This window comes from Tachyglossus aculeatus, chromosome 5, assembly GCF_015852505.1.
Source record: "Tachyglossus aculeatus isolate mTacAcu1 chromosome 5, mTacAcu1.pri, whole genome shotgun sequence".
Taxonomy (NCBI): domain Eukaryota; kingdom Metazoa; phylum Chordata; class Mammalia; order Monotremata; family Tachyglossidae; genus Tachyglossus; species Tachyglossus aculeatus.
The window spans coordinates 51315776-51342699 of NC_052070.1; the positions used below are offsets into that span (position 1 = coordinate 51315776).

General features: G+C 42.5%; 1 protein-coding gene across 1 annotated transcript in view; it reads left to right on the forward strand.

Annotated features, from left to right (window-relative positions):
* Nucleotides 1-26924, forward strand: part of VPS13D (vacuolar protein sorting 13 homolog D) — a 333705-nt gene that overhangs the window by 46039 nt on the left and 260742 nt on the right. Inside the window, exons 21-27 of the mRNA XM_038746364.1 lie at nucleotides 2774-3805; nucleotides 9678-9768; nucleotides 12517-12643; nucleotides 13757-13937; nucleotides 16278-16460; nucleotides 21995-22208; nucleotides 25398-25608. Of these exons, the coding sequence (XP_038602292.1) occupies nucleotides 2774-3805; nucleotides 9678-9768; nucleotides 12517-12643; nucleotides 13757-13937; nucleotides 16278-16460; nucleotides 21995-22208; nucleotides 25398-25608 (2039 nt within the window). The remainder of the gene's footprint in view (nucleotides 1-2773; nucleotides 3806-9677; nucleotides 9769-12516; nucleotides 12644-13756; nucleotides 13938-16277; nucleotides 16461-21994; nucleotides 22209-25397; nucleotides 25609-26924) is intronic.

Below are 26924 nucleotides of genomic sequence, written 5' to 3' on the forward strand. Positions count from 1 at the left end.
ATGGGGAGAGGAAGTAGAGGGTGATGATTTTATTTTTGTTCCTCCTACGGGGATGGAAGACTGGTAAACATTTTTATAGATGGGTCATTTTTCTGTAATTTTTTTTAATTTCCGAATATAACATAGTTCTATTCATTTTAATATCCTTCTTGAATAATAATAGTGGTACTTGTTCATTCAATCATATTTATCCAGTGCTTACTGTGTGCAGAGCACTATACCAAGCACTTGAAAAGGCGGCAGCGGCGGCGGCGGCTCCTCCCGGCGGCTTGTCCCCGGCCCGGCCCCTTGGCACCCTCCGGGGATGTTCCCGGCCGCCGGGGCCCGGTGAGGAGGAGGAAGGCCCCCGACCTCCCAGACCCGCCCCCCCACTCCACAGAGCTCACTTCCTCCAAGAGGCCTTCCCAGAATGAGCCCCCTTTTTCCTCTTCTCCCCCTCATCCCCCCACCCTAGCTCCTTCCCCTCCCCACAGCACCTGTATATATGTATATATGCTTGTATGTATTTATTACTCTGTTTATTTATTTTATTTGTACATATTCTATTTATTTTATTTTGTTAATATGTTTTGTTTTGTTCTCTGTCTCCCCCTTCTAGACTGTGAGCCCACTGTTGGGTAGGGACCGTCTCTATATGCTGCCAACTTGTACTTCCCAAGCGCTTAGTACAGTGCTCTGCACACAGTAAGCGCTCAATAAATATGATTGATTGGTTGATTACAGCTACGCAGTAGAGACAATTCCTATGCAACAAAGGGTTCACAGTCTAGGCCAAGCACTTACTATGTGCCAAGCACTGTTCTAAGTGCTGGGGTAGATATGGGATAATCAGACCAGACACAAGTACCTGTCCCACACAGGGCTGACAATGTAAAGGGGGTCAGAGGGCCTTTTAAGGAATTTACCAGTAAATTGTCTATTCTTGATATTTTTGTTGACTAAGGGAAGGGCCCTGACCTGTATTCCACCTGTTCATAATTAAGCAACAAAACAGTGTAATCAAGTGTAGAGTGCAGTGGGACTTAGTGGATAGAGCACAAGCTTGGGAGTCAGAAGGACCTGGGTTCTAATCCTGACTGCCACTAGTCTGCAGTGTGACCTTGGGCAAGTCAATTAGCTTCTCTGTGCCTCAGTTCCCTCATCTGTATAATGAGGATTAAGACCGTGTCCAACCCAGTTATCTTGTATCTACCCCAGTGTTTAGAACAGTGCCTGGCACATAGTAAGCGCTTAAGAAATACTGCAGTTATTATTAGCCCTGGTTTTGCATCTGCGTAACCACCTGACTGTAGTCAGTAATCTTTTGGTACCTCAATTTCCCCCTTATGAAATATTTGATTTTTCATCCCTGCTCTCAGCCAGACAGCCATCCCTGCTCTCAGCCAGTGGTTTAAATATACATGACATAAGAAATTAGACCAATTTTCTAAGAAAGATACTATCATAGAGTGGAAAGAGCACAGACTGGAAGTCAGGAGATTCAGGTTCGAATCCCAGCTCGGCCACTGGCCTGCTGAATAACCTTGGCCAAGTCATTTAACCTCTCTGTGCTGAAATTTCCACATCTGTAAAAAAGGGAATAAAGGAGACCCTCTTTACCTACCTCTTAAATTGAAAGTCATTTGTGGGATGGGGACTATAAGAAACAGCACATTCTAGTGGATATAATACAGGGCTAGGAGTCAGGAGACCTGGGGTCTAATACCTACTTCACAGCTTGCCTCCTGTGTGACCTTGGACAAGTCACGCAACCTCTGTGTGCCTCCACACAGAGCTCCATATGGGGTTCCAGGGACTGTCTCTGCCTACTTAAATTGAGTCATGTGTCGGGCAGGGATTCTTTGTTCTCTCTCCCCCTTGGGTTGAGAGCCTTTTTTGGACAGGGACTGGGTCCAATCTGGTTACACTGTATCTGCCCCAACATTTAGCCCAGTACTTGGCATATGGAAAATGCTTAACAAACATCCCGGTTATTGTTATTATAACATCGGATATGATTGGCTCGTATTCACCCCAGTGTTGAAGACAGTGCTAGGTATCTATTAAGCACTTAATACATACTTTTATTACTATTGTTAATATTATTAAGTATACAAAGAGTACTGTTAATATAATCAGATTTAAAGTAATTCTTTTTTTTCCCCAAATGGAAATCAGATTCATTATTCCTTTCAGTGCTTTATTAGGGAAAAGCCCAGATATCAAATTATTTTAATATTAATAGTGAGGAAATTTTTTTGTTTTTAACACTTGCGTCCAAACCAATTCCCAGAAAAGGATAATTCTTGTCATATTTTGACCTATTCAGTCCTTCACTGCAGCTGCTTCATTATCTGAGCTACTGGCAGCTCATCACCCGTCAGAGGATAGGAAACAGAAAATGATCCAGAAATGAAATTGTTTGGAAAATAACGTTTTGGTGTTTGTCTAGTTGTACTAAATAGCCACTTAAGATTAAGTAAGTAGGTTTTGCTTTTGAAATTCCTATTTCAGATTTATGGAACACATCCAAGTTGTGCATTTTATTTCCATTGTGTCTTTGAATAAGGGTGAGTTTTCTTATCCTTTTTGTTCAGGTAGGGAAACCAAGGCTCAGGGCAGTTAACTTATGACCCCAGTTAGTAAATGTAGAAGCCTTCCTCTTTTCACTGGGTAAAGCTGCCCCTTTCAGGCTTTTAGTGGTATTATTTTAGTTCCTAAGGTAGATCTTGCAGAGCTTCCAAGTTTCTTGCTAGAATTATAACCCTGTTTTTTTTTTCTCCCTTGGATGCAGGTGGTGTTGGCCAAACATGTGTATGAGCAAGTTTTGCAAACCCTTGACAATCTAGTCTACAGTGAAGACTTGAATAGGTTTTCATCCAGCACTACCTCATCCCCATGTGCCAGTTCCCCTCCCACTTCCCTCAATGTAGGCAGTGAGCTCTCCAGCGAACGAAAAGAAAATGGGCTGTTTAGCCATTCGAGCTTTTCTAATGCTTCTCAGAAGTCCTTATCTGTAAGGGAAATCAAAGCCTTTACCCAGATACAAGCCAATTTTCACATTGCAGAACTTCAGGTCCAGCTAAGTGGTGATCTTACCCTGGGGGCTCAGGGCCTTGTTAGCTTAAAGTTTCAAGATTTCGATGTTGAGTTCAGTAAAGATCACCCTCAGACTTTGTCCATTCAGATTGCATTGGGTTCTCTGCTGATGGAAGACCTGTTGGAGAGGAATCCGGACTCTAAGTATAAGAACCTGATGATGTCTCGGGGAGCACCCAAACCATCCAACTTGGTGCATAAAGAATATCTTTCCCAGTCTTGCCCTTCAGTGTCCAATGTGGAATATCCCGATATGCCCCGGTCTCTGCCTTCCCATATGGAAGAAGCCCCCAATGTCTTTCAGCTGTACCAAAGGCCTATTAGTGCATCTCGGAAAAAGCAAAAGGATAACAAAGAGGAGGACTACCCCTTGACCCCGCCTCCCTCCCCGACATTAGATGAGCCCAGGGTGCTTTGTGGAAAGAGTAACTTCGATGATTCCTTGGTTCATATCAATGTATTCCTGGTGGACAAAAAGCATCCAGAATTTTCTTCTAGCTACAACTGTGTCAACCGGAGCATCGATGTTGATTTCAACTGTCTGGATGTGCTGATCACCCTGCAAACCTGGGTGGTGATATTGGACTTTTTTGGGATCGGATCTACCGCAGACAATCATGCTATGAAATTGCAGCCTGAAGACGTTCAGCAGACCGTCAGGTCAGAGGCAAACGCTGCACCAGAATCTGATCTCCAGGATCCAGTGAACACCAAGTTAGACCTCAAGGTATCAAAAACTGTGGACTTTTCAGAATTTTGAGCAGCCACTTTCAGAAAGCAGGAGTCACTGGAGGTTGTGAAACCTTTTATGGAGAATTCTAGGGACAGGGTGGACAGCAGTCAATCAATCAGTGGTCTTTCTTGAGTGCAGTAGTTGGAAGATACTATCCCTGCCCACAGGGAGCTTATAGACTAGAGGATGATCCTGCTGTCCTGCATTAGTGGATTGATTTAGACTAGCGCGGGAGTGGACAGATGTGCCAGGTGCCCTGCTGGCCCTAAGATTCAGTACTATTTTATTTCTACTTCAGGACATATTAATTTCTTATGAATTATTCTGAAGTAACGTATCGTGCATATCTTCATATTTAAGTCAAAATTGTTGTAGAAATGCTGCCTTATATTTTTTACTGAGCATTTGAACTTAAAAAATCTCTCTGTGTGGAAAGTTGGATATATGAGAGAGATCACTTTTAATAAATGCATATCTCTTGGTTTTGTGGTGTTACTGGGAGTTGGTAGTGTTTTCAAAATCATGCACTCTATGCCTGTGATATAAAATATGGACGTGTATATTTTTGGACTCCTCATGGAGTATGAATTCTCACATGGCAATTTCTCTTGTTGGTGAGGCTTTTAGATGTGTGTTCACTCCTGCTCCTTGAATCTCACAAATGAATCATTTTCTCATTGCACCGATTGGTTTTAGGTGCAGCTAGCTCTGTTCTGGAAATGGGGGAAAATACTGTTTTATATATGAGTTTAGAATTCTGTGGCTCCCAGTGTCTTATTTTAAACAAATTAAGTAAATACAAAATTTGGGTATTTTCTTATTCACAAGGAAAAGCCGCCAGGGTTGATCATATTGTTTAGCAGTTTGCTTCCTTGAGCTTGTGTATGCTGCACCCTTACTGTCATTTAATTTTGTTGTTGAAAGCTGCAAGGGTACTTGACATGTTCCTGGTAAGAGTGGGTAAAAGGAAAATTGTGAGGACTAATTAGGTTAGGCATGTACTGCATTGATATAATTGAAACCATTAGGCATGGTCTCCCTAAAACCTCACCTTGTCTTCTCCAGTCCTATCTTCCTCTTGCCTCTTCTTTGACTCTCCCATCCTTCTCAGCAGAATCTCAAGAGGAGATTTCCTGCCTCCCCTCAAAATCCCCCCTCTCCACCTGTACCTCTAACCTATCCCCTCACACCTTATCAAAACCATTGCCCGTATCAAAACCACTCCCTCCCTGACTGCCATCTACAACTGCTCACTTTCCAATGGCTCCTTCCCCATTGCTTTTAAATAATAATGATGGTATTTGTTTTAAATATGCCAATGTAACCCCTAGCCTAAAAAAACCCTCCCTTGACCTTATTATATACCCTCTAATTATTGCCCACTCTGCCACCTATCTTTCCTCTCCAAAGTCCTTGAGTGAGTTGCTACACTCACCTCCACTAGCTTTCTTTTATATCTCTCCCTGACCTCCTGCAATCTGGCTTCCAACTTCTCTTCACAGAAATGGCCTTCTCTAAGCTCACCAATGGCCTCCTTCTTGCCAAATCCAATGGATTCTACTCCATTCTAATTTGTGTTGACCTGTCTGCTGCCTTCAACCCCATGTTCTACTTCCTTCTCCTGGAAATGTTATCATACTTAGGCTTCACCTTCACTGTCCTCTCCTGATTCTCCTGTCTCTCTGCTTGTTCCTTTTTTTTGGTTGTTGCTGTTGGTATTTGTTAAGTGCTTACTATGTGCAAAGCACTGTTCTAAGCGCTGGGTTAGATGCAAGGTAATCAGGTTTTCCCACGTGAGGCTTGCAGTCTTCATCCCCATTTTACAGATGAGATAAGCACAGAGAAGTTAAGTGACTTGCCCAAAGTCACAGAGCAGAGAAATGGCAGAGCCAGTCTTAGAACCCATGACCTTCGACTCCCAAGCCTGGGCTCTTTCCACTGAGCCATGCTGCATTTAAATCTCATTCACTGGCTCCTCCTCTGCCTCTCACCCCCTTACTCTGGAGAGCCTCAAGGCTTAGTTTTGGGTCCCCTTCTAGTCTCCATCTACACCCACTGCTTTGGTGAACTCATTCACTCCCAGCGTTTCAACTACCATCTCTACCCAGAAGATTCCCAAATTTACCTCTTCAGCCCCAACCTCTCAACTTCTCTTCAGTCTCATGCTTTCAGGACATCTCTTCTTGGATGTCCCGCTGACACTTCAAACATAACATGTCCAAAACAGTACTGTTCATCTCCCCATTCAAACCCAGCATCTCCTGTGTCTTTCCCATCACTCTGGACAACTCCACCATCCTCCTTTGTCTCAAAAGTCTTTAATCTTGGCATTATCCTCGACTCATCTCTCTCATTCAGCCTACACAGTCAGTCTCTCACCAAATTCTATCAGTTTTACCTTCACATCACTAAACATCACTAAAATCCATCCTTTCCTCTCCATCCAAACTGCTCCCATGCTGATCCAAGCACTCATCATATCCTGCCTTGACTATATCATCAGCCTCCTTGAAGATCTACTTCCTTCCTGTCTCTTCCCACTTCAGTGCATATTACACTCTGCTGCCTGGATCATTTTTCAAATAAACTGTTTAGTCAATGTCTCTGCACTCTTCAAGGACCTCCAGTGGTTGCCCATCCACCTCCCCATCAAGCAGAGACACTTTACCACTGGCTTTAAAGCACTCAATCAGCTCTCCCCCTCCTACCGCCTCACTGATTTCCTATTATACCCCAACCTGCACAATCAATCAATCAATGATATTTATTGAGCACTTACTGTGTGTAGAGCCCTGTACTAGGCACTTGGGAGAGTACAGCATAACAGATTTGGTCTACATCTTCCCTGAGCACAAGGAGCTTACAGTCTAGAAGGAGCTTACAGCCCAGAGTCTACACAGTCTACACTTACAGTCTTCACAGCGCTTCTCTAATGCCAACCTACTCAGTGTACCTTGACCTCATCTCTCTTGCCACAATCCTTTTCCCACATCCTTCCTTTGGCCTGGAACTCCCTCCCTCTCTCTCCCTTCATGTCTAACTGACCACACTCTCCCCACCCCTAAAAGCTTATTAAAATCACATCTCCACCAATAGGCTATCTTTTTTTTTAATGGTATTTGTTAAGCACTTGCTATGTGCCAAGCACCAAGTGCTGGGATAGGTACAAGCTAATCAGGTTGGATACAGTCCCTGTACCACATGGGGCTCACAGTCTTCCTCCCCATTTCACAGATGAAGTCACTGAGGCACAGAGAACTCAAGTCACTTGCCAAGGCACACAGCTGACAAGTGGTGGAGCCGGGATTAGAACCCATATCCTTTTGATTCCCAGACCCATGCTCTATCCACTAGACCACAGTGCTGTACCATCCCTGACTAAGCCCTCATTTCCCCTACTCCCTCTCCCTTCTACATTACCTGTGCATTTGAATCTGAACCCTTTAAGCACTTGATATGCACCCGACCCTCAGCCCCACAGCACTTATGTGCCTATTTATCATTTATTTTAGTGTCTATCTCCTCATCTAGACTGTTAGGTCTGCATGTGTAGGGAACATATGACAGAGGCAATGCTCAATAAATGATTGATTCTACCTTCACAATATCTCCAGAATCCAAACTTTTCTGTCCATCCAAGCTGTTACCACCCTGATCCAAACACTTATCATTTCCTACTTTGATAAATGATCAATCTCCTGCTGGCCTTCCTGCCTTCTGTCTCCCTTCTCCAGTCCATACTTCACTCTGCTACCCCAATCATTTTTCTGAAAAATCACTCAGTCCATATCTTTTTGCCCCTCAAAAATATCCAGTGTTCCCCCATTCAACCTCTGCATAAAACAGAAACTTATTATTATTGGCCTTAAGTCACCAAATCAATCAATGGTATTTATTGAGCACTTACTATATGCAAAGCACTGTATTAAGCGCTTGGGAGAGTACATTACATTAGAATTAGCAGACATGTTCCCTACTCATAATGAGCTCATACCAAATCAGCTCCTCACCAAGCTTATACCAAATCATCTCCTTCCCTCTTAATAATAATAGTAATAATAATAATAATAATGGTATTTATTAAGTGCTTACTATGTGCAACACACTGTTCTAAGCGCTGGGGAAGTTACAAGGTGATCAGGTTGTCCCACAGGTGGCTCACAGTCTTCATCCCCATTTTACAGATGAGGGAACTGAGGCACAGAGAAGTTAAGTGACTTGCCCAAAGTCACACAGCTGACAAGTGGCAGAGCCGGGATTTGAACCCATGACCTCTGACTCCAAAGCCTGGGCTCTTTTCCACTGAGCCATGCTGCTTCTCTTACCTTCTAGACTATAAGCTCACTGTGGGCAGGAATCTTGTCAACCAACTGTGTTGTATTATACTTTCCCAAGCACTTAGTACACTGCTCTGCACACAGTAGGTACTCAGTATCATCAGTTGTGAGCCCATTGTTGGGTAGGGACCGTCTCTATATGTCGCCGATTTGTACTTCCCAAGCGCTTACTACAGTGCTCTGCACAAAGTAGGTGCTCAATAAATGATTGAATGAATGAATGGTTATACTACCTCGCTGATCTACTACAACCTAATCCACACACTTCCTTCCTCTATCTGCAACCTATCGCTGTACCTCAGTCTAATCTATCTCACTTCTGACCCCTTACCCAAGTTTTCCATAGGTTCTGGAACTCACTTTCACTTCACATCCAACAGTCCACCACTCTCTCCACCTTCAAAACCTTGCTAAAATCACATCTCCAAGATGCTTTTCCTCACTAATCCCTCATTTCCACTATCAGTCTTCTCCTCTGTGTCACCTATGCACTTGGCTGTGAACCCCTTTGCACTCTGAGACTCACCCCAGGCCCATAGCACTGAGGTACATTTCCTTATACTCTACTATTTCCCCTATCTATAATTTATTTGAATGTCTGTTTCCCCCTGTAGGCTGTAAATTCCTTTTGGTCAGGAATTATGTCTACCAACCCTATTGTGTTGTACTTTCCCAAGTGCTTTGTTCAGTGCTCTGCACCCACTAAGTGCTTAATAAATACCAGTGATTGATTAGGCAAGATCTTTTTCAGTTGAAAAACTTAGTAAACTTTGTAAATTCTAGTGAAGTGTTAAGTAAGCTGGACATTTCCATGTTCTGCCAATGCTCTTCTTTTGCATTTTTACCCAAACTTCCATTTTGAGTGAAAATGAATCTGAAATATTGGTTTTTTTTCTGTCAATTACCTTGCATAGAGTATTTCTCTCTCTATAATCTTGAAGCTGTGGAAGCTTTGGTGAATACTAAAATGCTTTGAGCTCTTTGGAGGCTTGCTTGTGTTACCTAGGCAACAGCAATAGCTCCAGCACTTTTTAAAGGATCCTGGTCCTGAAATCTTGTTAATCTGTGAAGAGCCTTTATTCATTGAGATCTAAGACAGATGAGAGATTTGGTTTCTGAGTAAAGTCCGAGCTGAAAATAGAACAAAAAGCTTTCTCCCCTAATTCTGGTCTACTCTATTATTTTATATCTACTCAAAGGGGCTGAATAAGGGTTTGCAGCCAGACTCAGCATTCTCCTTGGAAATTGCTAGGAGGAAGACCACATTAATTGAAGTTTGAGCAATTGGACTGCAGCACAAATAATGTTGTGAATCAAAATTCTCTACTTAGTTCATTCGTTCTCAATTAAACTCCAGGACATGGTTTGACTGACTTTTCAAAGTGTGAATTAAATTATCAACAACAGAAATCCTGTTCCTGGATTCCCTAAGACTAAAATTTAGTCCTTTAAATGTTTTTCCTTAGCAGATCTTCACAGGGGATTTTAACTGGTGGTAACTTTTGCCTTGCTTCCTTTTTCTTGTCTAGGTTCATTCCCTGTCACTTGTGCTGAATAAGACTACCAGTGAATTAGCTAGAGCTAACGTGTTCAAACTTATTGCTCACTGGGAAATGATTGGTAAGTAGATTTTAAACGGGCCAGCCATAACAAACTAATACGTAGAGGTCGAAAGAATGCTGGACTGGCAAACTGGTAAAATGTTATGTCCTACATTGTGATATATTTGGATATAAATCATCATCCTCAACATTATCATCATCACCATCTAGTATATTTTATAAGTCTCCCAAGGGTGCAATACACTGTTTTAAGTGCTGTAGGTTTGTCCTTTAAAAACTTACAAACTACAGTTGAGGCAGGACAGTGAAACACAAAATCACCAGTCAATCATATTTACTGAGCACTTACTCTGTCCTCACTGGACCAAGCACTTGGGAGAGTACAATACAACAGAGTTTGTAGACTGGCCCCTGCTCACAGGGAGTTTACCAGAAAGCTTACAGTAATAACAGTTTGCTTCAGGAGATGGGTTGTTTGGAAATTCATCATGAGGGTAAGGGGACTGGTTCTTATAAGTCAGAGAAAGGTTCTTGGAAGTTGTCAGTTGTGAGCTGAGACTTGTAAAGGGGATTGGGTGATGGTTTGGTGGTAGGAAGACTGTAAACCTGTTGTGAACAGGGAACTTGTCCACCAACTCTTTTGTACTCTCCCAACTACCTAGTACAGTGCTCTGCTTGTGGTAAGTGCTCAATAAATACCATTGATTGAGTGATTGATTGGGAATGAGGAAGTTGACCATGCAGAACAGCTCAAAATAGGTTTGAGCTGTAGAAAGGGGAGTATTGCATGAGTGAGGATCTCAGGAAGAAATAGATTTTCATTTACTAGCAACTAGTCTGAAGCTGTAACCTGGAATTGTGGAAAAAGCACAGGCCTGGGAGTCAGAGAAGCTCTAATCCTGGTTCTGCCACTCTAGGACCGTTATTTATCTTCTTTACTGTGCCTCTGTTTCCTCATCTGTAAAATGGGAATCCCAATACCTGTTCTCCATCTTCTGTAGACTGTCAGCCCCATGTGGACAAGGAATGTGTCCGACCTGATTACCTTGTGTCTCACTCAGTGCTGAGTCCCCAATAAATGCTTAACAAAGTCTACCTAACATTGTAATCCGCAAAAGGCAAATTAGAACCCAAATTTCCAAAGGGTTAATTAGTTGATTATACCATTTGATCTACCATATACTTCTGGCCCTGACACTGCTAGTACTATTTTTGGCCAGAAGCAGTGATGGCAGGGGTGAAACCAGGATAAGGTGGATGAACTGTCATTCATTCACTCATTCGATCATATTTATTGAGCGCTTACTGCATGAGCACTGTGCAAAGCACTTAAGAGAGCGCAGTACAGCAATAGGCAGTCAAATTCCCTGCTCACAATGGGTTTACAGACTAATAATAATGATGGTATTTGTTTAGCACTTACTATGTGCAAAGCACTGTTCTAAACACTGGGATAGATACGAGGTAATCAGGTTGTCCCACGTGGGACTCAGAATCTTAATCCCCATTTTACAGATGAGGTAACTGAGGCACAGAGAAGTTAAGTGACTCGCCCAAAGTCACACAGCAGACAAGTGATGGAGCCAGGATTAGAACGCGCGACCTCTGACTCCCAAGCCCATGCTCTTTCCACTAAACCACACTGCTTCTCCTGAGTGGGGGAGGCAGACATCAATACAAATAAATAAAATTACAGATATGTACTTTAGTGCTGTGGAGCTGGGAAGGGGAAAGAGCAAAGAGAGCAAGTCAGAGTGACTCAGAAGTCTGTCTCCCCCTTCTAGACTGTGAGCCCATTGGGTAGGGATCGTCTCTCTCTATATGTTGCCAATTTGTATTTCCCGAGCACTTAGTACAGTGCTCTGCAAATGGTAAGCGCCCAATAAATATGATTGAATGAATTGAATGAATGACAGGAAAAGTAGGGCTTCGTGTGGAAAGGCCTTTTGGATGAGATGTGCTTTCAGTAAGACTTGGAAGCAGGAGAAAGTAATTGTCTGTGTCAAGACGACTGTAGAAGGTTTTCTTGGTGGCTTTGGTAGCTGGGGGAGGCCAGGGGTCTCCATGAGGATGGTAGGTGTAGGGCAGCTCATCCTCTTTGTCAATCAGTCAGTGGCATTTATTGAGCACTTATTGTGCAGAGCATCATCATCAATCATATTTATTGAGCGCTTACTATGTGCAGAGCACAAGCGCTTGGGAAAGTACAATGCAACAGAGTCGGTAGAATCTACCTCTGTCCACTGTAAGCTTCCAGTCCATTGGTTAAATGGTCGTACTGGGGAAAAGAGATTTCGTTCGTTTCCTTTTTTAAGGTATTGAATTACAGTATCTAGACCAGTACAAACTTGTTAAGTATCCTGAAATGTGAGAATTTGTACTGACTGAGCCCTCTTTTTCCTCTCCCCTTCCCCATCCCCCTGCCCTACCTCCTTCCCCTCCCCACAGCACCTGTATATATGTTTTTACAGATTTATTACTTTATTTATTTTACTTGTACATATTTACCGTTCTATTTATTTTGTCAATAATGTGCATCTAGCTTTACCTCTATTTATTTTGATGACTTGACACCTGACCACATGTTTTGTTTTGTTGTCTGTCTCCCCCTTCTAGACTGTTAGCCTGTTGTTGGGTAGGGACCGTCTCTATATGTTGCCAACTTGTACTTCCCAAGCGCTTAGTACAGTGCCCTGCACGCAGTAAGCGCTCAGTAAATACGATTGAATAAATGAATGAATATGCATACAGTGAGAAGAGAGGCCTGAACATTAATGGGATGAATGTCTCCCTTTCTTGTCCCTAGAGGGAGATCTGACCTTACAGGGAAGCATCGGAAGCCTGTCTCTAAGTGACCTTACCTCCCATGGAGAGTTTTACCGAGAACGGTTTACGACAAGTGGGGAAGAAGCACTCATCTTCCAGATTTTCAAGTAAATGATTGTGTGGTGTTACTGTGAATTTTCTTAAGACTGATAGGACTATTTATTTTGGTGTGACCCACAACAAAAACTACTTTGAAAGACTTTGAGCCCTTACTAGTAGAACTATTTTTGAAAGGCACTTGTCACTTTTTTATAATAAATTCCATTTTTAAAACATCTGATCTCATACTCGTTAAGTTGACCGAGTCTTGGTCTTGTGTTAAGGGAATAACTTCCCTTAACTAGCCAGATCAGCCCGCGCAAAGTGTAATGCAGCATCCAAACGGTAAGGGCCAATGTTTTCCCAACTTACATAAGAAAAAGTTGAATCGATTCCTCTTTTTAAAGGCAGTTTTAGTGGCCATTAGGTGCAGAAGACAGAAAGGTATGTAGCTTGGAATTTTTTCTGCATCTCTGGAGGACTGCAACTCGTAGTCTTTCTTGATGTTTAGGCTGTAATTTTGTAGTGTTTTTTTTTCATATTTACTAGCCATGTACTGTGTGTTAGGAATTCTTCAAGTCAGGGTCCTCTCTTTTGTGAAATTAGTAATTCTTGCAATTGCAAAAACAAGAAATTTTAAAACTGTCCATTAAGGAGTTCAAAGCCCCATATGGAAATGATGTATTTTAGCTTTTTAGGAAGGCACAAAAAAATCTTTAGATTCCATAGTGTTAGTGTAACAGAATGTGAATCTCTGCCTCTATCACATACACTTGAAACTTCCAAAACCACAGATTTTCTTAAAATGGTAGTGGAGTGGAGAAACAGAATTAATGATGCACTCAATTCTGTCAGAGCACATGTTTTGGCTAGTAGGTGGTGTGGGAGTTAGGGAGAATTCTTCCTGCCATGCGAGCCACCTGCCTAGCTCCTTTTAGTCCTGTGTGCAAGAGCTGATCTAGTTTACCATCAATACATACTTAGAAGGTAGGGAGATGGAAGCTTAGTTCAGCCAATTCTTTTTGTCTTTCAGCCTGTGGTAGCGAAGACCCTTTTGAATAACAAATTTTCAGTCTCTTTAAAACATCCATTTTCTGAGATAGCTTTGCATTTTCCCAAAGTGGTTCCTTGAGTTGCACGCCACACTGGAAAAATCCCAACCATTTTTATCACGTTTCTAGATACGGACGACCCGATGTATTACTCCAGAGAGAGCACGATGTCCGTGTGAGCCTCCAGATGGCCTCTGTTCAGTATGTGCATACTCAGCGCTTTCAGGCAGAGGTGGTGGCTTTTATCCAGCACTTCACTCAGCTGCAAGATGTCCTGGGACGCCAGAGAGCCGCCATCGAGGGCCAGACGGTAGGGTACTCTGGTGCTTTCTTGCTTTGGAGATATAAGCATTAGAACCATCGCAACTCAACGCCAGCCTGGAATTTCTCAACGGGAACATTATTTTGTTGAATGATAGACTACCAAAATCTCATAAAATAATGCCTCATGTTCCTTATACCATTCATTCCCCTACATGAATGGCAGAGATTCTCCCTCTTGTGACTATAAACTGCACTCTTATAAATGTCACACCATTTTCATTGCCTTCAAATGTAGCAGTATCCATTCCTAAAAAGAAACACTTTGTTGTAAAAAAAATACAGTTGGGATAATATAAAATCTTCAATTCTGGCTCCCTCTAAGCCTTTGGAGTGGGCACTTCTACTGGCACTGCTATAGTGAATGATTTTCAGAAAATTTGTTTATCCCTTGGATGTTATTTTCATTGATTTAAAAAAAAGTTTAATCTTCAACTAATAACAGGAAATTAAAGTGCCTTTCTCCTGGGTAATAATATGTAATAATAGTAGTGATAAACATAATGGTTTCAGAGAGGGAGATTTAAATGCTGAACACTACTGTCCAGTATTTTAAATAGCATATTTACAGTGAGTCAGGAGGTCATGGGTTCAAATCCCAACTCCGCCACTTGTCAGCTGTGTGACTTTGGGCAAGTCACTTAACTTCTCTGTGCTTTAGTTACCTCATCTGTAAAATGGGGATTAAGACTGTGAGCCCCCCGTGGGACAACCTGATCACCTTGTAACCTCCCCAGCGCTTAGAACAGTGCTTTGCACATAGTAAGCACGTAATAAATTCCATCACTATTATTATTATTATTATATAACTTCAGGTTCCTGAGAGCACAATGAGCAAAGTTGCCTTATGAACAGAGCAGCATTAAACTAGCATTTACAATGCCTTTGTTTCATTTAGATGTGCGGAGGAGACTTTTTGCTTTCATCAAAATATGGCAGACTTGAGCTTAATCCCTCATAGTGAGGAGTCTTTGGGCTAAGAACTAAGACACTAAATCCTGGCTAAGGAATTAGCTTTAGCAGTGGGTGGTGGAAGAGGACCATGTCGGTCAGCCTTTCAAATCTTGGCACAAAAGTATAGAATGAAAGGGAAGAAATAGAGGTTCATTTTCCTCCCTTTCTGGATTTTGATTAGTTTTTCCATGTGCCACGGAGACTGATCTTCTCAGGAATTCTTAATCCTGGCTGGTTTAATGAGTATAGAGAGAACTGAATCCCTGGTCTTGTTTGCTGATCAGATTAACTGGCCATTTTGTTTGAAATTTCACTCTGTTTTTCCTAATATGAAGCTGATGATAGGTGGTGTCAACTAGGTAATGACTTGCAGCTGGGATTATTTGCATTCCTGCCTTCTCATGTGTCTGTAAATAACTGTTAGTGTCCAGGGGGAATTTAGATCACTCTTTGGTTTTGATGTGTAACGAATATCAATTGCACCTATTTTGGTTTGGCCAGGGGAATGCATCAGTTGTTGCCTTTATCCTTTGTTTCCACGTGGTTACATTATGTTGGCTTAAAGAAGGGGACTTTAGATTTGAGCCCCTGAGAAATCAGTTCAAACATCTATGTATTTTGTTGAAGCCAGGATGGTTGAGTTCCCGATTTCCTTTGCACTATGGAACAAAAGGATTCCAAAGTGCCATCTCCCATTTTCTTCTCTTGAGTTATATGGCCAGCTTTCATGGTGATGTGGGATGTCTGCTGTGTGACCTTGGGCAAGTCACTTCTATTTGTCTCAGTTACCTCATCTGTAAAATGGGGACCGAGTCTGTGAGCCCCACGTGGGACATGGGCTGTGTGCAGCTTGATTTACTTATATCCACCCCAGCGCTTAGAACAGTGCTCGGCACATAGTAAGCTCTTAACAAATACCATAAGTGTTATTATTGTTATTAGGGAGAATCTGATTGGGGTATTCATTTTACCTCTTTTTATCCAAAGTACTTAAAGTACTGGATAATCGTCAAACCGTCCCATACTATGTTTCAGGACCTTTTAAAAGATGCCACAAGATCGGATCCATTGATATGTTGGTCTTTTGAAAATCTTAGCAGAGTTGTTTACCGCTTCTTGACTTTTGATGTCATGAAGCTCATTTCCTCAGACATCTGGGCACTCATCTACTCTGGTTGGGAAATGGAAATGGATTTAGATTGGGAGCCCCATTTGGGGCAGGGACTATGTCCAACCCTGACGAACCTGTATCTACTCCAGCGTGCATTTGTAGTCCAGTGCTTGGCACATAGTAAGCTCTTTACAGATACCACTATTGGTGTTATAAATTGTATTGTTAGTATGTTTGAACCATATTTTTCCTTCCCTTCCCCAGGTGAGGGATCAAGCCCAGCGGGGTTCCCGGGTTCTCCTGGATATTGAGGCTGGCGCTCCTGTTCTCCTCATCCCAGAAAGCTCCAGATCTAACAATCTCATCGTAGCAAATCTGGGGAAATTGAAAGTCAAGAACAGATTTCTCTTTGCAGGCAGCTCTGGAACGTTCTCATTACAAGACAAGGTAACCAATGTCCTACTCAGGTTTTAATCATTCAGGAGTTGCCTCTAAAATGGTTTTTACTGAATGACATTTTGGGAGCTTGAAATGGGTCTTCTTCACCTTCTGTCTATATCTGTAGAGAAGCAGCGTGGCGTAGAGGAATGAGCACGGGCTTGGGAGTCAGAGGATGTGGGTTCTAATCCCGGCTCCATCACTTGTCAGCTGTGTGACCTTGGGCAAGTCCCCTTCTCTGTGCCACAGTTCCCTCATCTGTAAAATGGGGACTAAAGACTGTGTGAGCCCCACGTGGGACAACTGTATTACCTTGTATCTACCCCAGCGCTTAGTACAGTGCTTGGCACATAGTAAGTGCTTAACAAGTACCATCATTATTATTATTTTTACCTCTGTTTATTCCCATTTTGTGTTTGCTTTCCTTTGGCTTTTTTTTGTTTAGGAACTCATAGATCACCACTTGTGGCTTCAGTTTAAGGAAATGATTGTTTATTTTTACCTCTTTATTAAAAATTCCCATTTCTGCAACTGTATTTGCATTGCATGTTAAGATGGATATTTTCAGGTTATTGTTTAGAGATTAATGGGCAGATGTTGATGGATAAATTCAATTTCATTTGCAGAGTAAGAGCAATAAATTTGTTATAATATTTTAATGAAAAGTATTTCCCTGTATTTGCTTTTGAGGATTTGATTTTAAATGGCAGTAGATACAAGGATCACCTTTTCTGTAAGGTATAATGTATTTTTCCCCCAGTTTTGTTGAAAACCGTTTATGAGATTCAGCAGTTTTTGTCCATCATTTAACATGAAAAGAGTCTTTGAAATTCAGTGAAATCTGTTTATCACATTCTCTGAGAATCATTGTATATTTAGAAGTCCTGTTCAGGGACTCTTTAAGACTATTTTTAAAGAGTTCATAGGTCATGGGTTCTAATTCTGGCTCCACTACTTGTCAGCTGTGTAACTTTGGGCAAGTCACTTCTCTGAGCCTCAGTTATCTCATCTGTAAAATGGAGATTAAGACTGTGAGCCCCATGTGGGACAACCTGATCACTTTCTATCCCCACAGTGCTTAGAACAGTGCTTCGCACATAGTAAGCGCTTAACAAATGCCATTATTATTATTATTATTATTTCTTTTTCAAACTCAGGCAGTATTTTTCTGCCAATCACGTACACCTAGACTGTAGACAGACTATTTTCAGTATCTTATTACTTTTTTGTGACTGCGGAATCCCATAAGGCTTGTTTGGAGTGTTTCTTTTGTAATTTTTATATTTCAGATAACTTTAACTCTGAAGACCTTCCTTTTTTCATAGTTGATGAGACTATTGTAGATTATATGCATTAGGAGTTGAAGAGCGGGTGATTGTATCCTTCCACCTGTTAATATGAAGTGAATAATTATGCTCTTTTAGAATAACACTTGCCCTTTTAGAGTATAGTTTTTGCCGTGTGCATGCCAGTGGTTAGAGACAGGAAATATTTTTTGAATCACATCTGAAGGTGGAAGTGTTGGCCCTTGAATTTTATACTTCTAGTGTGTTTGCAATAGTTTTGAAGAAATCCATTTCTTTATGGGTGCCAGTTTGAATTTTTTTGCATGTACGTCTTTCGTTTTTTCCAACCATAATCTTAACTGAAAATCTTTTGCCTTTGTTATATCAAGAGTTTTAAGTCACTCTCCTCTGTCCATAGTAATAGTAGTAATGGGATTTATCAATTGCATGCTTTAGCACTTAGTACAGTGCTCTGAACACAGTAAGTGCTCAATAAATACTATTGATTGAATGAATGAATGACTATTCTAAGCATTGGGAAAAAATATGCAAGTGAATGCACAAGAGCCTCAGAATCGAAGAATAAAGGTGGGGAGGGTGGATTAGTGACTGATACGTTCGGAAAGATAAACCAGTAAAAACACAAAACGGCATAAAACAATTCCTGTACTAAATACTGGAAGAACAAGAGGATACTGTGGCTAGAAGAGCAGAGTTTTTCCTCAAGATCTATAACAGAGTGGATTTGGATATGAAAAACCCGTGGATAATATGACAGAGCAAAAAAAAAACCCCTTTTTAGTGTATAAATAAAGTGAAGTGCAGAGGGTGATTTTAGGCCAGAAATCTGCATCTGGGACAACCTGATAACCTTGTATCTCCCCCAGTGCTTAGGACAGTACTTTGCTTGGCACATAGTAAGCGCTTAACAAATACTGTCATCATTATTATTATATAAAGTTCATGGAGGAGCAGCATGGCCTACTGGAAAGAGCATGCACTGGTTTGGGAGTCACAGGACCTGGGTTCTAATACTGCCTCCTCCACTTGTATAATAATGATGGCATTTATTAAGTGGTTACTATGTGCAAAGCATTGTTCTAAGCACTGGGGAGGTTACAAGGTGATCAGGTTGTCCCACGAGGGGCTCACAATCTTAATCCCCATTTTACAGTTGAGGTAACTGAGGCCCAGAGAAGTGAAGTGACTTGCCCAAAGTCACACAGCTGACAATTGGCGGAGCCGGGATTCGAACCCATGAACTCTGACTCCAAAGCCCGTGCTCTTTCCACTTAGCCACCCTGCTTCCCCACCCTGCTTCCCCACCCTGCTTCCCTGCTTGTATGCTCTGTATGCACTTGTATGCTTGCTTGGGCAAGTCTCTTAACTCCTCTGTGCCTCAGTTACCCCATCTGTAAAATGAGGATTCAGTACCTATTCCCCCTCCTACTTAGATTGTGAGGACAAGGACTCTGTGTGACCAGTTTATCCCGTTTCTTCCCCTTAGAAGAGTGCTTGGCACATTGTAAGAATTGAACAAATACCAAAATTATTATTGACCTAGTGATTTACCATGCAAAATGCTTGGCAAAAGTAATTTCTGACATTGGCAGGGGTTATTGGCTCACCCACCCAATTCCGTTGTGAAAGAAAAGAGCATTGCACTTTCCATTGTACGCAACGATGATGTTGAGAAGAAGAGGCAGGTTGGAGAGAGCAAACCTCCAGTTTTGAGGGATGGGGGGGGGACATCCGTGAAAAATTCAAGGAAAGTAGTGTACAATGCAGTTGTTCAGTCTGCAAAAGAGAAATTAAATGGGACCATGATATGGAGGGCTTTTTAGAGACACTAATCACTGTTTAAATTAAATTAGAGCAAACTAGGTGTAGTTTCCGCACCAATTCTGCCCAGAGCCCCATCAGATCATTACTAGGGCACTGACAGTATGAAGTCTGGTGTTTGGATGATGACAAAAGCAGCGGAGAGGACAAGGGCAGTGTGGTTTCCCTGAGTTTTGATTTTTAATTTAAAGTTGTTTTTTGGAATTTTCCCCTTGGGATCAGTTTCTTCCCAGGGATTTTCTTCATGAATTTGTAATTTTTTAAAAAATGGTATTTCTTAAGCACTATACTCAGCAGTGTACACTGCCAGGCACTGTACTAAGCACTGGGTAGATATAAGATAAATGGGTTGAACACAGTCCCACATAGAGCTCACAGTTGTAATCCCCATTTTATCGATAAGGTAACTGAGAAGTTAAATGACTTGCTTGAGGTCACATAGCAGACAGATGGCAGAGCCGGGATTGCAACCCAGGTCCGCTAACTCCCAGTTCATTGTTCTTTACACTAGGCCTCACCGCTTCTCACTGAGTCCATGGCAGAAGGCTCAGGAATTGATTTAGGAACAAGTCACTTAAAACTATGCCCTTCGCTTCCCAAGTTTGCCAATACCTAGGGAAAATATGGCACTGTGTACTTTATATCCAAGTGATAGTTCATCAGTGATCCCTTAAAGTCTGGATTTTGCTGGCTTTAAGTTTGAGTCTCTCCCTGCTATTGTTGAAAATACACATTGTCATTCATTCATTCAGTCATATTTATTAAGTGCTTACTGGGTGCAGAGCACTGTACTAAGCACTTGGGAAGTACCACAAAGAGTGACAGTCCCTGCTTACAAGGAGCTCACAGTTTGGGGGGGCATGGAGACAGATATCAATACAAATAAGCAGACATCAATGCAAATAAATAAAATTACAGATGTATGTATATATACATATATGTATGTATGTATGTATAAATGATATGGGGCTGGGAGGGGGTAGAAGAAAAGAGAGCAAGTCAGGGTGACATGAATATGAATGGATGTGAAATGTGTATGTTCTTTATGTTGTTAGAAAACTCCCCATTTCACCATCATCATCATCAGTGCTATATATTGAGCACCTCTGATTTTGAAGCACTGTTCTAAGTCCTTGGGGGAGTACAAGAGAAGCAAGATATTTGTTTCCTGCCCTCAAGGAGCGTATCATTTAATGGAATAGACCGTAAGACAGAAATTGTTTACAAATAATAGCAGGAGGAAGAACAAGGTAGTAAAATGGGATAATCTAAAAGTTCATTCATTCGGTTGTATTTTTTGAGTGCTTACTGTGTGCCAAGTACTGTACTAAGTGCTTGGGAGAGTATAATATAACAAGAAACAGACATATTCCCTACCCACAATGAGTTTACAGTCTCAAAGAGGAGACAGATATTAATAGACAGACATTAAAGAAGCAGCATGGCGTAATGGATAGAGCACGGGCCCGGGAGTCAGAAGGTCATGGGTTCTAATTCCAGTTCCCTCACTTGTCTGCTGTGTGACCTTGGGCAAGTCACTTCACTTCTCTGCTCCTCATTTACTACATATGAAAAATGGAATTGAGACTGTGAGCCCCACATGGGACAAGGGACTGCGTCCAACCCGATTTGCTTGTATCCTCCCCAGCACTTAGTACAGTGCCTGGCACATAGTAACATATACCATTATTATTATTGTTGACAATAATAATAATATAAATAAATTATAGATATGTACAAGTTAACTCAGAATATGCATTCTCTAGTTGAGGAGATTAATTTGGTTCTTTGAAACAGGACCCACTCATAACCATGTCATCTTCTTTGGCATTAAATTAGGGTAATGATGTTGAATGGTTCCTTGAAAAGTGGAATGAAGCTAAGAAGTTAAGAATATAGCCATTTTGAGAACAACAGAAAAGGCATTTGCGATTTGCCTCACCTAAATACAGCAGGCTTAAAACACCAGATGCCTTGACATTTTCTTTTGGCAAGAGACATATGTGGGGCTTCTACAGATGTTGGGAAGCCTGCGGGCTCAGTTATTTTCTTATAAATAATGTCTGTTGGCTTGAAATGTTAAGTAGATGTCCATGTTTGTTCTGGGATTTGGGGATAATGGGGGGAGGTGCCAAAAGTCTGGTCAGTTTGGGGAGCCATTAAGGTCATGTCATCACCCTAGACTCAAGATGTCAACTCATCAGAATAAATAGAAGTAAAGCTAGATGCACATCATTAAGAAAATAAATAGAATAGTAAATATGTACAAGTAAAATAAATAGTAATAAATCTGCATATATACAGGTGCTGTGGGGAGGGGAAGGAGATAGGGCCAGGGGGGATGGGGAGGAAGAGAGGAAAAGGGGGCTTTCACACTGATCTCCACATTCTGGCTTTATTTTCTTTTTTCACCAGGAGTCAGTTCCCTTATCTTCTCCTCAGGATACTCCCAAGCACAGCATGAAGAAAACAGTAAGTGTAGAAGACTCGAAGGGGAGTCCATCAGAAGGGCTCTTCATGGGCTCCCCAGCCGGGGAGAACATTGCTCGACTGAAGAGTGAGCCCATGCTCAGTGCCCTGACCAAACAGCAAGCAAAATCACCTGCCAGCCAAATTCCTCATAGTCCAGGTAAGAGAGCAGAGAAACAGATAAGCTGCTTCCCAAGATTAGAAAAAATGTCCATTGCACTAGTTCCCAGGAACTTAAAGCATGGCATTCATCACATATGTCTTGGGGGCACCTGAAGAAGCACCAAACGTGACACCCAAAGCAGTCCTTTGGTTTTGTCTGTGGCACAATTAGGAGGAGCACATTTTCCCATATGCATTTTGAAGAGGGCCTAAGCGGCTTGTCATAAAAAGCATTTCTATTTTGTGGCATATTCATGGTTTTGGACTGCAATGTCGTGTACATACGATACTCTGTTAATGGCTTGCTTTTTCCTTTCCATCTTTAAGTTGAAATGTAATCACAAACCGGTAAGAGCAGTGCTAAAGTCATAGCAGGGAGCATTTAATTTGGCTCTGGTGAGGAACTTAGACTCTTATGGGTGATAAGTACCAGGGAGTTTGAGAAATGCTTTTTCAGAAGGTCTTTAAGAAAAGGCTATGTGTTTGTCTCTAGGGGAAGAAGCTTGGTCTAGTGGAAAGAGCAAAGGCCTGGGAATCAAAGGAGTCAGGGTTCTAATCCCAGCTCTACCATCTGCCTGCTTTGTGACCTTGGACAAGTCACTTAACTTCTTTAGGCCTCAGTTCCCTCATTTGAAAAATGGGGATTATATACTTATTTCCCTCCTACTTAGACTGTGATCCCCCTGTGTTACAGGGACTGTGTTCAGTCTGCATGTATTGTAAACTATCTCAGTGCTTAGTACAGCGATTAATACATAGTAAGCTCTTAAGCTCTTAACAAATGCCACAGTTATTATCATCATTATTAGGGGTAGTTAGATAAAGCATCATCAAGTTGGACTGTGACTCTACATAGTGCCTCCATATTAAGGATTCGACCAATAATCAATGGCATTTGTAAACGCCTAGTGAGTACTAGGCACTATACTATGCTCTTGGGTGAATCCATCATCATCATCATCAATCGTATTTATTGAGCGCTTACTATGTGCAGAGCACTGTACTAAGCGCTTGGGAAGTACAAATTGGCAACATATAGAGACAGTCCCTACCCAACAGTGGGCTCACAGTCTAAAAGAGGGAGACAGAGAACAAAACCAAACATACTAACAAAATAAAATAAATAGAATAGATATGTACAAATAAAATAAATAAATAAATAAATAGAGTAATAAATATGTACAAACATATATACATATATACAGGTGCTGTGGGGAAGGGAAGGAGGTAAGATGGGGGGATGGAGAGGGGGACGAGGGGGAGAGGAAGGAAGGGGCTCAGTCTGGGAAGGCCTCCTGGAGGAGGTGAGCTCTCAGCAGGTCCTTGAAGGGAGGAAGAGAGCTAGCTTGGCGGATGGGCAGAGGGAGGGCATTCCAGGCCCGGGGGATGACGTGGGCCGGGGGTCGATGGCGGGACAGGCGAGAGCGAGGTACGGTGAGGAGATTAGCGGTGGAGGAGCGGAGGGTGCGGGCTGGGCTGTGGAAGGAGAGAAGGGAGGTGAGGTAGGAGGGGGTGAGGTGCTGGAGAGCCTTGAAGCCCAGGGTGAGGAGTTTCTGCCTGATGCGCAGATTGGTAGCCACTGGAGATTTTTGAGGAGGGGAGTGATGTGCCCAGAGCGTTTCTGGACAAAGATAATCCGGGCAGCGGCATGAAGTATGGATTGCAGTGGAGAGAGACACGAGGATGGGAGATCAGAGAGAAGGCTGATGCTGTAGTCCAGACGGGATAGGATGAGAGCTTGAATGAGCAGGGTAGCGGTTGGGATGGAGAGGAAAGGGTGGATCTTGGCAATGTTGCGGAGCTGAGACCGGCAGGTTTTGGTGACGGCTTGGATGTGAGGGGTGAATGAGAGAGCGGAGTCGAGGATGACACCAAGGTTGCGGGCTTGTGAGACGGGAAGGATGGTAGTGCCGTCAACAGAGATGGGAAAGTCAGGGAGAGGGCAAGGTTTGGGAGGGAAGACAAGGAGTTCAGTCTTTGACATGTGGAGCTTTAGGTGGCGGGCAGACATCCAAATGGAGATGTCCTGAAGGCAGGAGGAGATGCGAGCCTGGAGGGAGGGGGAGAGAGCAGGGGCAGAGATGTAGATCTGGGTGTCATCAGCATAGAGATGATAGTTGAAGCCGTGGGAGCGAATGAGGTCACCAAGGGAGTGCGTGTAGATGGAGAACAGAAGGGGACCAAGCACTGAACCTTGGGGAACCCCCACAGTAAGAGGATGGGAGGGGGAGGAGGAGCCTGCAAAAGAGACTGAAAAAGAACGACCAGAGAGGTAAGAGGAGAACCAGGAGAGGACGGAGTCTGTGAAGCCAAGGTCAGATAGCGTGTTGAGAAGAAGGGGGTGGTCCACAGTGTCAAAGGCAGCTGAGAGGTCGAGGAGGATTAGGACAGAGTATGAGCCGTTGGATTTGGCAAGCAGGAGGTCATTGGTGACCTTTGAGAGGGCAGTTTCCGTGGAATGTAGGGGACAGAAGCCAGACTGGAGGGGGTCGAAGAGAGAGTTGTTGTTGAGGAATTCTAGGCAGCGAGTGTAGACAACTCGTTCAAGGAGTTTGGAAAGGAATGGTAGGAGGGATATGGGGCAATAACTAGAAGGTGAGGTGGGGTCAAGAGAGGGTTTTTTTAGGATGGGAGAGACATGGGCATGTTTGAAGGCAGAGGGGAAGGAACCAGTGGAGAGTGAGCGGTTGAAGATGGAAGTATGATGGAATCCAGTATGATGCTATCAATTAAGCAGTCAATCATACTTATTGAGTGCTTACTGTGTACAGAGCACTTTGCTAAGCACTTGGAGGAGTACAGTATAAAAGAGTTGGTAGACACGATCCCTGCCCAAAATGAGCAATCTGCAGTCTACTCTGCCCTTGGGACAGTCCAGTAGTAGCAAGACACACATTCTCTGCCCTCAAAGAACTTAGAGTCTAATAGGGGAGACAAAAGGTATTCATAAATAGTGAAAGCCAGAAGAACAAGGGTAAAGCAGAAAGCAATATAGGCCCATTGAGATGAAACGAGGGGTGTGGGTGGGGGGTGTATAGGATGAAAGAACACAAATGCTAGGTGTTGCTGTTTGCTTGATGCAACTAAAGTGTGTGAGTAATCAGTGGAGGTTTTTGAGGAGTGAAATGGGAAGTGTCTCCCTTGAATTCAGCGCTCTTACTCCTGCCCTCCTTTTGTGTCCTTGCAGAGGAGCATATTTGTCTGTTGGACTGTATTGTGGTGGATCTGCAGGATATGGACATCTTTGCTGCAGAGAGACATCCTAAGGAGTATTCTAAGACTTTGGAGGACACCAGTGGAGATCTTGTCTTTCCCTCCTACTCTGTCAGACAGACAGGAGGCAGCCTCTTAACTGAACCCTGTAGGCTCAAATTGCAAGTGGAGAGGAACTTGGACAAGTGAGTATTAACTGTTGCATAACCATTTGCTTGAGAAGGTTCTGATAACTTGGAAGTCGACATGGAGAATAATCTGGTTCTCAAAGATCATGAATACCCCATGTGCCAAATTCAGTACTTGCTTCTGGTCATTTACTCTTGAAACAGCTGTGGTGATTGATAGCCCTTATTATCACCACTTAAAGGAGACTTTATCCTGACCCCCACCTTGACCTAGAATCTCCTAGGCTTTACCTTGCCTTTAAGCCTCCAAGTTGTAGGTATTCACGGAAGCAAGAGAAATATTTTAATCACCAGACTAAAGCGTTTCGATTTAGTAGAACTGAGGTATCTGCTGGAGTCAGCGATCTTGATGAGAAGCAGCAACGTTGGGAACAAAGTGTAAGATTAGTGACAGACTCCTGATGTTTAGTCCCTGTCCAGGCTCTGTCTTGTGAGTCATTGGCTTTGGGCAATTCACGTCAAGTCACTCACCTTCTCTTTTGGGTAATAATCCATTTTAACTTTTCCCCCTAGGATGTTTTGTGATTCATTCTTTGATGTTATTCAACTGCTCTATAAATGCTTTTCAGTTATTGTTGGCCTAGTCTATGTTTTGCTTTGCTGGTTGAACAGTCTTAAGAGAAGCATCATTATTTAGAAATTAAAGAATTTGTTTTCAGTTCAAGAATCACTTTCTTTCAAATCTGTGCACTTCAGCAAAGTTTATCATCATCAGTTTTAATTGATGACTCATTATACTGTATTACCCCAGGAATCGAAATTCCATGTAGGAACATGAAGACACTTTTTCTGTCTGTCTCAACAAGGGATCAATTATAACTTCAACTTTCTCATTGCTTCCACTTCAATACCCAAAGTCTCTTACTGATAGTATTAAGTGCTTACTGTTTGCAGAGGACTGTACTAAGTGCTGGGAAAGAATATACAGTTGGGAATTGGACATGGTCCCCGTCCCATGGGAGGCTCACAGTCCAACCCTATACCCCTACCCTAGGACATGTCTGAGAAACCCCATGATGGCAGCATACCTCAGGAAAGACAAAGTGTACTCAAGACGTGGCTCAGTGGAAAGAGCCCGGGCTTTGGAGTCAGAGGTCATGGGTTCAAATCCCGGCTCTGCCAATTGTCAGCTGTGTGACTTTGGGCAAGTCACTTAACTTCTCTGGGCCTCAGTTACCTCATCTGTAAAATGGGGATTAAGACTGTAAGCCCCCTCATGGGACAACCCGATCACCTTGTAACCTCTCCAGCGCTTAGAACAGTGCTTTGCACATAGTAAGCGCTTAATAAATGCCATTACTATTAAGACTGCT